The 12,121-nt window shown below is 35.0% G+C and overlaps 2 protein-coding genes and 2 pseudogenes across 2 annotated transcripts; all 4 read right to left on the bottom strand.

Moving 5' to 3' along the window:
• Positions 1-1,140: 1,140 nt before the first annotated feature.
• Positions 1,141-1,733, bottom strand: LOC119084551 (choline transporter-like protein 1). The gene is made up of 2 exons (XM_037194567.1): positions 1,489-1,733; positions 1,141-1,416 (listed from the first exon to the last, which is right to left on the bottom strand). The coding sequence occupies exons 1-2, from the start codon at positions 1,714-1,716 to the stop codon at positions 1,186-1,188; spliced, it is 459 nt and encodes a 152-aa protein (XP_037050462.1). The 5' UTR covers positions 1,717-1,733; the 3' UTR covers positions 1,141-1,185.
• Positions 1,733-3,253, bottom strand: LOC119084553 (choline transporter-like protein 1). Its single transcript, XM_037194568.1, has 4 exons — positions 3,118-3,253; positions 2,942-3,028; positions 2,734-2,874; positions 1,733-2,698 (listed from the first exon to the last, which is right to left on the bottom strand). Exons 1-4 carry the CDS (start codon positions 3,175-3,177, stop codon positions 1,754-1,756), a joined length of 1,233 nt encoding a protein of 410 aa, XP_037050463.1. The 5' UTR covers positions 3,178-3,253; the 3' UTR covers positions 1,733-1,753.
• A 1,237-nt stretch (positions 3,254-4,490) lies between these two features.
• Positions 4,491-5,626, bottom strand: LOC119084552 (annotated as a pseudogene).
• A 2,883-nt stretch (positions 5,627-8,509) lies between these two features.
• On the bottom strand, positions 8,510-10,588 carry LOC119084545 (annotated as a pseudogene).
• Between the last annotated feature and the right edge of the window lie 1,533 nt (positions 10,589-12,121).

The following is a 12,121-nucleotide window of genomic DNA, read 5'->3' as shown; positions in this document are numbered from 1 at the left end:
ATAATAGTACATTTCGTACCTAGGACATGTTAGAAGTACGCTAAAAAAGATTTTTAGACCGTGGAACTTTTCGGGTCATACGTATGAAAGACATATCTTTCATACCTAGGACCCTAGGACTTCGTCGCATTTTTCTCCGTCCAATATGAAAAATACTATTCGTACCACGGACTAAAAGTCTTTTTTAGCGTATTCGATTCCAGACCTCGCCTTCGGCGAAATTTCTCACACCCTAAGAAAGACTTTTAGTATCTTAAAAATTTTTGGATGAAAAAAGTAATAGACTCGATACTAGCGATGTGCTTATGACATGAATGGCTTATATTTTTTAAAGATCATAAAACCAATATTAAGGTTTGTATAAGTATGCAGCTTAAAGGCAGACAGTCAGTCTTATTTATATGTTAGGACAACTGAAACTGACAACTGAAATATTTTGTAACTGAAACTTCGAGATGTTCAATCAAAGAAGTAACCGATTTTATCGTTATATTGCGATTAACTTAGTGATTGCTCCGAGAGGTTAATACTTGTTGTTGTATCTGATTAACCGAAAAACGGGTTTACGGTGAATTCCTTTAAATTGAAATTAATCAACTGAATATGACTATTTGAGTAATTATATTTTGTTAAAGTGCATAAATAACGTGATATAGAATGGCAGTTACAATAACTAAAAATTTAAAATCTTTGATCACTTTTAGTCCATTCAACGCTCTTGTGCCATAACCATTTAGCCATTTCGTCATTTTTAGCAACACTGGACTCTTCTTCCATTGTACAATTTTCCAAATATTTTCCAGAGAACTTTTCTAAGTCCGGATCTATTGCAACCATCAATTTGGTCTGCGCTCCTGACTTTGGACTGTTTAGACATATACAAAACGGAATCGCTAGTTTACTATATTTAATTTTTAAAATTTTTACTCCTCGACAATTCGTTGCAATGCGGGGAAACTCCCGATTTCGTCCATTCCCATGAAACTACCCGAATCTAAAAAAAATGAAGTCAAAATCCACTTGAAATCTTTTTATTTATGAAACTTGCGTGCATTAATCGTAATTATTCACATTAATTTACCAATTTTTGAAAGCACAAACATCGACTAAAATTATTGTCTTCAAAGCGTGTATTAGGTAGGAAGGTTTCGATTTATTGTCAATAATGTTAAAGTTTTCTTAAATTTAAACTTGTTGGGGCTCTATTGGTGTTTTTGGAGGTTCCAAATTCTTGGTTTCGACCATTGCAATGATCAAGTTGTCAGACATAAAATATGGTCGCTCCTCGCCATCATTTTCCTCGGAATCAATGCTGTAACAGATGAACAACGTGTCGACAGTAGTCTCAAACGTTGACATCATAACGTGAGAGACAAGTATGGCCAAAAGTAAAACAACGATCAATGACAGGCCGGACTAAACACATAGTAGAAAAAAAGTGCTAAATTTGTAGATAACAATCACGAATCAGTCAGTCAATCACTTTACCGATATCATTTCGATGCCGACTAAGAAGGATGGCAAAAATATGAATAATTTGCATGAGCCAATGACGAGATCTCCTACAGTTTGACTAGCCATATGTTCGCCGAAGTTGTTGAAGATTAAATGAACGGCCCGTTTTCCAGCAGCAAACAGTGGCAATCCGTCAATCGCTGTCACAATGTAAGCGTTGTTGTTCAAGAAGCTGATGATACCTTCTAAGAGACTCATCATGAATTCGTAAACATAGCTTAAGGCAATCAATACAATGTTATCGGATTCTCTCATAAGTCTCTGTAAAACAAGGGGAAATAAATGTGCGTGGTACTGACCAATTTATATAAACTTTTCTTGCCTTTACTCTGCGCATGACCATACGAATTAGTTTTATTATAGTCAGCATCAATGATCCCAAGCAAATGGTTCCCAAATGGAAGAAAATCAAGTTGTAGAAAGAGTTGCAAATCGGTGACCGTACTTTCGATTTGTTGCGTGTGAAGTACCATTGCGATACGGTTCCAGCTATAACGAAATGTTGACACCCAACGATAAACTGAACGAACCAAAAGAAAACGAAATAATTCAGGCAATATGTGAACTTCATGACCCAGTTCTTCTCGAAGAGGTCAAGTTCCTTGTTATAAAATCCAGCTGAGTCAATTACGAGCATAAAGTAAACACAAAGGAGGGTAGCGATAGTCACTGACAAAACGGTCAATAGTGGCTCGAACAGAAGCAGTGGCATATACATCAGCGCAGTCGCAGCTTCTTTGAACAATTTAATGACGAATTTTATTTGTTGACGAGTTTTGTAGATGAAGTAGAACACAATGGCCGTCAATAATGTGAAGACAATCCCCTCGAGCATCATTCCCAAATAAAGAAGATAAATACTTAAAATAACTAGCGACCCAGCAACGAAACCGACCGTGAACCACACAACGATTTTTGTGGCATAGCGTAATAGCACGAGAACAATGTCTGCAAAAACGACGGCAATCAACAAAACAACTGCAACAGCACCAAGTTCAAGATGATTTGTGGGAAACATATTTCTAACTCCTCGGCTCACTTTCCCATTTGTACAAAAAATCCCATCCTGTACATAGTTCGGATATTCAGAGCAGTTTGCGACACACTGCCGATCAATTATGGTGAATTCTCTATACCGAATCTTTTTTATGAGTAGGAAATTTTCGTTTCGTTTATCAGGATTCTAAAAAGAAAACAGTGACGACACATTCGACCTCAATGACTTATCAGTAAAGTTACAGAGCACATTTCATCCTCATTTCTAGAATTCTTTAATCCGCACACATTGCCGCAACTATCATAACCATTGATTTGTCTGTAAATTGACCCATTGAAGAAGCAATATCCGAAGAGAATGAACTGAAATCACAATAAACAGCAAGTTGTACTTTTGCCGGCCGGTAAGCCAAAGCGTGGTGTGTCATACCAAAATGACGATGAAAACGAAATTCAAGACTAAAAAGAAGAAGTCTGTACGTCCTCTTGGTTTGACAGGACGACATTCGTTGATTGCCTGTATCAAAGAAAAAAAAAACAGAAAACAGAGTTGAATTCATAGACAGCCTCTTTGCATAACAATGCAGTTCGCCAGTGACTATATACCTCTTCTGATTTTCCGCTTTCTGGCATGGTATACTCAACCCATCCCAGGTCGTTTTGCATGATGGCCAAGTTCAAGTGAAAGTAGTTTTTTTAATTAATTTGCAAAATATTGAAAACTGTTTGTAGAGCTTATGAATTTTTCTTTGACATTGGTCTAGACATGTGAGAGACACAGTAACAATGTTAAAATCGACACACGCGCATATTCTGCTCTTAGAATAATATTGAAAGAGAATAACCAACGCACTGCTATCATAATATACACCAAGCTATACATATACTCCAAATATATGACCACACAATTACGATTTGCTAGATAGGCTTGGGACGGGGACAACGACTAAAAATTGATAGACATCTCTCCTACTTTGCTGAAAGTTACGCAGACTCATTTTCAATTACAATAACATATTACAATTTTCGACTCCAAGTTTTCCATACGAGCGGAGCTATTACAATACTTGTGTGGTAAGACTAACATTATGCATCAGCAAACTCCCTCTGGGTTAATCTTTGCATCGCCACATAAAAAATTATATCAAAGGCGTATCTAAAACAACGGATAAGTTTAGCCATTCAAAGAAACAATGCTGAGGGTGTAATGGCTACATTCGATACGTCCGAAAATATGAACGAAATTTTTTATATTTTGTAAACGCTTTATTTCTTGTAACAAAAAAAAAAACGTTTTTGTTGAATTTATAATAATAAAATTTCTATGAGACACAAAAATTATATGCACAAACATTTCGCTTTCGGCTTGGGATCACAAACACCAACTCGTCAAAATAAACAATTGGGCACAGGACATATAATATTTATTATCTCGTATTTATCTCTCTAGAGCTTTGTTTATCTGGATACATCTGTACGCGGCAGATAAAATATCGTATGTAATCACTGTCCCGATTTTTATTTTGACGATTTGGATTATGTAACCACGCTTTCGGCTGTTATTAGTCTCGAAAGCTATACCGATAGTAGTAGCAATACAAACCTTATCAACAATCCCAACATAATCAATCCCCAAATCAAATTCAATCCAATCAAAGTTTCACCTTCGGACATATTTTACAACAATTTGATTTTCGGAAAGTTTCAACCGGCGGTACATTTTTGTTTTGAATATTTATTTCGAACATTGTTTCGAAGGTTTTTCTATGTTTTTTTTTGTTAATCACAAGTTGTGATTCATAGATTCACTTATATCGTTTCTGAAGGGTTAATTGCTCCGAGAGGTTAATATCTGTTGTCGTATCTTAACTTGCCATTAACTGAAACAAGGGTTCACGGTGAATGTTTTTATGTTTTCCTTTTACTTGAAATTAATCAACTGAATGTGACTATTTGAGTAATGGTAACATTATATTTTGTTAAAGTGCATAAATAAAGTGAACAACTAATAATTTAAAATCTTGATCACTTTTAGTCCATTCAACGCTCTTGTTCCATAACCATTTAGCCATTTCGTCATCTTTAGCAACACTGGACTCTTCTTCCATTGTACAATTTTCGAAATATTTTCCTGACACCTTTTCCAAGTCGGGATCTAATGCAACCATCAATTGAGTCTGCGCTCCTGACTTTGGACTTTTTAGACATATACGAAACGGAATCACTAGTTTGCTGACTATGGTTTGGTATCGCATGAGTTCAGTTTGTACAACACCGGGATGTAGACTATTACAAGTTACTCCTGTTCCTTCTAAGCGTTTTGACAGCTCCTTTGCGAACAGAACGTTAGCTAATTTACTTTGAAAATATGCTGTGAATTTGTTGTACGATTTCTTGCTATTTAAATCGTCTTTTCTGATGACACCCAATGAATAAACCATACTAGCTACAACGACTATTCGGCTCGGTGCTGATGCTTTTAGTGTATCTAGTAATAAATTGGTAAGAAAAAATGTCCCAGGTGATTAACTCCAAGTTGCATTTCGAATCCGTCTTCAGTCTCCCACCTTCGGTAAATTCATAACGCCCGCATTGTTTATTAAAATGTCGAGTCGTTCCTCCTCTTCAAGAAACCTATGAGGATCAAATTAACAAAGATAGAGAAATGGCATACAGATTTCGCTCGATTGCAATTACTCTTTTACAAAATTTCTGACAGACTCCAACGATGCCAAATCTAATTTCCTTGCATAGACTTTACTATTTTTCGTTTTATCAATTATTTGCAGTCTAGCTTGCTCACATTTCTGCATGTCTCGACAAGCCATGTACACTGTGGCTCCACGTGAGGCAAGATCTAGAGCGGTTTCCTTACCAATACCTCCACTAGATCCAGTAACAATTACTACTTTGTTTTCTGCCCGTACATCCTTTGTAAATTGCTTTCCTTGAGCTATGCGCCTGAAATTTAAAATGATAGTTTTACATATTGTACTTCGTGCTATACTAGGGAAACTTTCCCTGGGAAAGACTACTTTTAACAGTAGTAGATTATGTAACCTCTGTCTAAATTTTTAATTTAACTAGTCGGAAGTAACAAACCATACGAAGACATGGTCCAGGGCCTATTATGTAGAATTAATTTGCAAAATTTGCAAAATTCACAGAAATTCACAAAAAATTTGCACAAATTTACGCTTCATTTTCAGCACATTTTGCAAGTCTTTGCGTTCTTTGTCTGTTTTAGAACAATTTAAAGTGAAGAAAGCAATTAATTTGACTGAAGGTGTGTAGAAGTTATTTTTTGAAAAATTTGGCAAATTTGAGGAGAATTTGGGAATTTTTTGCAAAATTTAATTCTACATAATAGGCCCTGCATGGTACTGCTTACGTAAACCAGAGTTTAGAGAATTTTCTATGAAAATATTTTGTGTGCGTTGACTAAAGGCAATGGTTAAATGCATCAAAGATTTTTTTTATTTTACAAGAAGTGGCAAGAAGAAGTGTTTTTTGGAGAGTTGAAGCGTTGATGCACTAGAAACTGCACTGTTATAAATCTTTCGTTGTTAAACGGAATTCCAACATTTTATAAAGGTTCTTTACGACTAAAATGTGTCATTATAATTGTCAGCGTGAGTATGTCACAATTTTCGAACAACATCAGGGCATCTATTGCTATACATGTATAAACATTTACCAGGTACGAGATATCACCTCCGATCAATCAACTTCTTCTGCTATTTTGTAACAACGGTAAAGATATGTACGGTTTACCTGTCTTTGCCCATGACAGAGAATCATCTGTAACGTCTGTATACATGCTCTGGTACAGTTAGAGGCAGTGAAACTTCAGCATGAATTTGCTTCAGCTGATCCACAAAAAAATCAAAACTGTTTATAAACAGGTTCGATTATATGGCATTACAATGTATCAGTTAAAAAACAGCTGAAGCCAAATTCATGCAGAAGTTTCATTGCTTCTGACTGTACATTCACTTTCAAGGCTGTTTGTTAAATAACTATTATAATTCTAGGACATAATAATGAAGAAAACTCATAGCGAGTGGGTATGCTACAAAATTAAAATTATCGGCTCCTATTATTATCTTTACTGTTATTGATATACACACATGGAAAATCATTTAAAAATAAAAAGCATCAAGCATATTTCGTCTAATTGTAGTACCTACTTCATGGAAGCAGGAATCAATATTTGTGTCTCTGATAATGTTTGAAGTAATATTGAGATTTTATTTAAATGGAGAAGCAATCTTGCATTACAGATACCATAAAATAGTCTTGACTTGACTTAATTGAGTTAGTGGAACCATAGAGGTGGAACCGTGTTTTTATCAAGTTCAGGTGTTATTAATTAAAGAAATCAACGCACTTCAAGCATAAACGCTGAATGGAATACTGAAATGGGATAGACAGCGTATCAAAAACATTTTTTATACAAATAGTACTCTATTTGGTAGCTGTCACTCCAAGCACTTTTGCTTGAAGTGTGTTGAAGAAATAAAATATAGGAAACAAAATACTCTGTAGACATAGGTACTTTGTAAGTCTCGAAAGCGAAAATGATAATTTATTAGTGATTAAGAAGTATCAACACAAACCTTATCAACCAACCCAACATAATCAATCCAGCAATAAGACAAACGTGCCTCCAATCATAGCTACTACATTAGTTTCACCTTCCGACATATTTAACAACAATAATTTTTCCGAAAAAGGTTCAACGTCGGTCAAATATTGTTTTGAATATTTTTATATCGAAAATTGTTTTTCCAATGATCTTTTTGGTAATCACAAATTTATGATGGATAGTTCTTGACCATTCAATGCTCGTTAATCGTTGAAGTTGTATCCGAACGAACACTATTACGCAAAACGTAAACAATATTTGACGAAATAAATATATAAGATAATATAATTAACGCAAGCTATGCTTGCATGTAACCAATATTTTTAAACTAAATTTTGACTAAATGGTAATAATTTAAGTTGGTGATATCTTTATGTCAAAACTCTGGTGTAAGCTTTTACTGTTCTTAGTCAACTATAAAAATCAATTGTGATTGGTAGTTCTCACTTATAAAACTCGGAAAATTAGCATGCGAATAGGAGCATAATGTGTGCGTGCATTCAAAACGGGATAAATTTTTTATACGTATTTGATTCCTCTTTTATTGTTTCTAATCATCATTTTTATTTGGCAACAAATTATTTCTGCAGTACATTTCCGCAATAAATTTAATTCGCCCACGGTACAATTTGCAAACATAATACGCATTGAGCAGTAGGTGCCTAGTTCTTACGTTTTATGCTGCAGAAATAGCATAAAATTAATGTAAATAGCCAATCGTCCATTGCTGTCGTCAATTAATTAAATTTTCCTGCCAGAAACATTAAAATACTGCTCGAGAAAATAGTTGCTGTTTGGTTTTTGTATTAAAATAAACTCACATAAGTTTTTTCATGACATTAAGTGTTCTGCAGTTATATTTGTTGCACATCGTTTTCAATAGGAAAAATAAAGAGAGTCGTCTCACTCACTCGGTAAAATTGTAAAAATGTGAAGAGTTGCATTTGGTATACATGCGGAATGAATGGAAGGCAGGGAACAAAGAAAGCTGATTAAAACGTAAAAACTTTTGTTGAGCTTACTTTATGTTAGTGGTTCTATGAACTAATAAATTATGCACAAAAATCGACCACTATATAGGGATGAGCGTTTTGAGGGTGGAAGCTTGTTCCATATGCTGTACCAATGTCTATAACCTAGGTGTATAGCTATGTCAATCCAATCACAACATGAAGAATGACCAATATAAACGACTTGATGGATATGGTCATACGACAGAGTGAATTACATATGTATTTTGTTTTTCCACAGGTGTAATATTCTCGCGAATTGTCTTATTTAAAACAATCATAACAAAGTTTTCTATTTTATTGACAAATAAGAGTGTGTATGTGCGAATAGTCTCTAAAAGTTATTCACACTACGTGCAGTAAGATTTTCTTATAATTCCAAAGTTAAAAGCAAAACGACAATTTAAACCACTAATAATTTACAATCAATGTTGTCAACAAAAAAAAGCTAGGGGAGCCATTGCGCAATGTTGAATGGACGAAAAGTTAGACAGAGTTTGAACAGTCTGTACTCTTATTGCAGTGAATAACACATGGAACGAACAAAACGATTTAGAAGCTAAAAACCTATTCTGGAATCACTTTAAAATCTCTGATCACTTTTAGTCCATTCAACGCTTGTGTTCCACAACCATTTTGCCATTTCATCGTCTTTAGCTGCACTGCCCTCTCTTTTTCATTTTACAATTATCGAAATATTTTCCTGACACCTTCTCCAAATCGGGATCTAATGCAACCATCAATTGGGTCTGCGCTCCTGACTTTGGACTTTTTTGGAATATACGAAACATAATCATTAGTTTACTGACTATCGATTGGTATCGCATAAGTTCAGTTTGTACAACACCGGGATGTAGACTATTACAAGTAACTCCTGTCCCTTGTAAGCGTTTTGACAGCTCCTTTGCGAACAGAACGTTTGCTAATTTACTTTGAAAATATGCTTTGTATTTGTTGTACGATTTCTTGCTATTCAAATCGTCTTTTCTGATGACACCAATTAAATAAGCCCTACTAGCTACAACGACTATCCGACTCGGAGCTGATGCTTTCAGTGTATCCAGTAATAAGCTGGTAAGAAGGAAATGTCCCATGTGATTAACTCCAAGTTGCATTTCGAATCCGTCTTCAGTCTCCCACCTTGGTAAATTCATAACACCGCGTTGTTTATTAAAATGTCGAGTCGGTCCTCCTCTTCGAGAAACCTATGCGATGATTGAATTTCCAAAGATAAACAAATTGAATAAAGATTTTGGATTTTTTAGCACTTACTCTTTCACAAAATTTCTGACTGACTCCAACGATCCCAAATCTAATTTCCTTGCGTAGACTTTACTATTTCCCGTTTTTTCAATTATTTGCAATCTAGCTTCATCACATTTCTGCATGTCTCGACAAGCCATGTACACTGTGGCTCCACGTGAGGCAAGATCTAGAGCGGTTTCCTTACCAATACCTCCACTAGATCCAGTAACAATTACTACTTTGTTTTCTGCCCGTACATCCTTTGTAAATTGCTTTCCTTGAGCTATGCGCTGCAATTTAAAATGGTAGTTTTACATATTGTACTTTGTGCGACGGAAAAGTAATTTTATATGTCTCTGTGTGGTAAGACTAACATTATGCAACAGCTTGGAGAGGGAGTTTAGGTTTATCTTTGCATCGACACATAAAAATGATATGCACCAGGTGCATTGCACCTATGTCCAAATGTTTATTTTGAAGAGTTGGATTATGATCGGCTTAGGATCACAAACACCAACACATCAAAATAAAAATTTGCGTAATTTTTATTATTAGAGACAGAAAAGGAAAATTAGTCTGCGTAGCTTCAATACGCAATTTCGACGATTCAAAGAAGCTACGAAAAACATAAAAAGCATCATACATGTTTTCGTCTAATTGTAGTACCTACTTCATGGAAGCTGGAAGCAGGAATCAATACTGGTGTTTGTTAATATTTGAAGTAATCTTGTCGTTTTGTTTAAATGAAGAGAAAAAACTACAGATTACAAATACCTTAACACATTCTACAATCGCTAAACCGAACTGGTGTGCATACGTTATTTTGCACCAGCTGGTCACATACAATTCCAAATGGGACCAGCTGGTGCAAAATAACGTATGCACACCAGTTCGGTTTAGCGATTGTATCATTAACTTAATTGAGTTAGTGAAACCAGTGCCATTATAGATTATGTCTGCCGTTTTTCTGAAGTTCAGTATTGAAAATTAAAAAAATAAAATATAACTACGTAGACGGAGATACTTTGAAAGTTTTGAAAGCAAAAATGATAATTTGCTAGTGATTAAGAAGTATGAATACAAACCTTATCAACCATCCCAACATAATGAATCCATAAATAAGACAAATTGTGCCTCCAGTCACAGCTACTACATTAGTATCACCTTCCGACATATTTAAAAAAAAAAATTAGTTCAAATATTGTTCTGAATTTTTTATAGTGAAACTTGGTTTGATAAAGCTTTATCTACTGTAATGTAATAATATTCACAATTTCGGTGACACTTTTAGAACCAAAATGGGCTAGATTTAAACATGTCATTTCCAGAACGTTAATTTATGAACTGAAAATTTAGATAATGTTCTATTTGCGCAGCGAACTTCGATAATGTTTTATGTATGTACAGTGACACCATGAACTTCGATAATTTAGTCACTAAAAAAAGACATATTCTAGATGTGTGATTTATTTGTGGCGATTATGAATATGTGACGGTGTAATGTCGTGTTGATGTTTCTAATGTTACTAATGTTACTAATGTTGATGATTGTTGATCCAGTCACATGTTCATTTCAAAGCCGTTGGGCCTATACGCTTCAAAATAATAATACTAATAGTAGTAACACATAAAACGGCATATTATTCTGCACATCTTTCAATTCAAATATGCGAAAAAAAAAGGCTGCTCACAATGATGCAGCCCGTAAAAAAACGATCTTTTCAAAAATCAAAGGTTACAAAACATAAAAATCATCTACTCTATCCGTTCCCAAAGTCCCCAAAATACACGCAGCGTTGCCTCTTTGTATCGCAATTGAAATTTTCTGCAATAAATAATCCATTGATCGCGGTTCCCCTGAAGTGGCCTTTATAATTTTTCCTAATTTCTCAATGAATTTCTTTGTTTCAGGTCCCATACAGCCTAAAGTCTCGAAAGCTAGAGGAGTAAACAAATAATTTTCTTTTAAACGCTTATAATGATTGTGTTTAAATCTTTCTGCGTTGTCCGCAATCGACCGCTGTTTCTTGCTAGATTCATTAATGTATGAAGGCGCCAATGTATCTCTTATGGTTACATCCCAAATAAGAGATTTCCATGACTCCATGGAATCAGGGTCATTCCATCAGGTCTTTTACCATCATCTCTAGACATACCTGGCGGTTGTAACATGGTTGGAAATCCTGCTGAAGAAAATGCATGAGAAAAAACTTTGTTGACTTCATCATGCGCAGCAATTTTTTTAATTTTCATTTTGCATGATAAGCCGTGTAAGCCATCCTTTTGAACCATTCCACCACAAACACACTTATTTCACTCGATAAACAGAACCTAAACGAGACCAAACAGAATTCTAATTGTGTTATCAACTAGCAATCCATTGCTCGATGGAACTATTCAACACTTTGAAGATTCTTTGTTGATGATGCAAGTAAGTCTTGCACGAGCAACAGGTTCGAAATGGAGTAAACATCTCATCGAATTTACTCTTAATCATCTGCAGATCCCAATTCTTTTTCCTTCTTCTTTATCGCCTTCTGGACAAAATTCGAGGTATTTCCTCATTAATTCAAAACACATTTCTTATTACTGAAAACTAAACTTCTCAATATCTCCTCGACAGTCAAGTAGAAAAACAGACACAGATAAGCGGATCGCAAATATCTCAACTTTCCTAACACCTATACTCCAAAATTAAAGGAAGGAG

This window comes from Bradysia coprophila, unplaced genomic scaffold (genome assembly GCF_014529535.1).
Source record: "Bradysia coprophila strain Holo2 unplaced genomic scaffold, BU_Bcop_v1 contig_768, whole genome shotgun sequence".
NCBI classification, from domain to species: domain Eukaryota; kingdom Metazoa; phylum Arthropoda; class Insecta; order Diptera; family Sciaridae; genus Bradysia; species Bradysia coprophila.
Note: the sequence above shows the minus strand (reverse complement) of the source record. Positions and strands in the feature narration are given on the sequence as shown.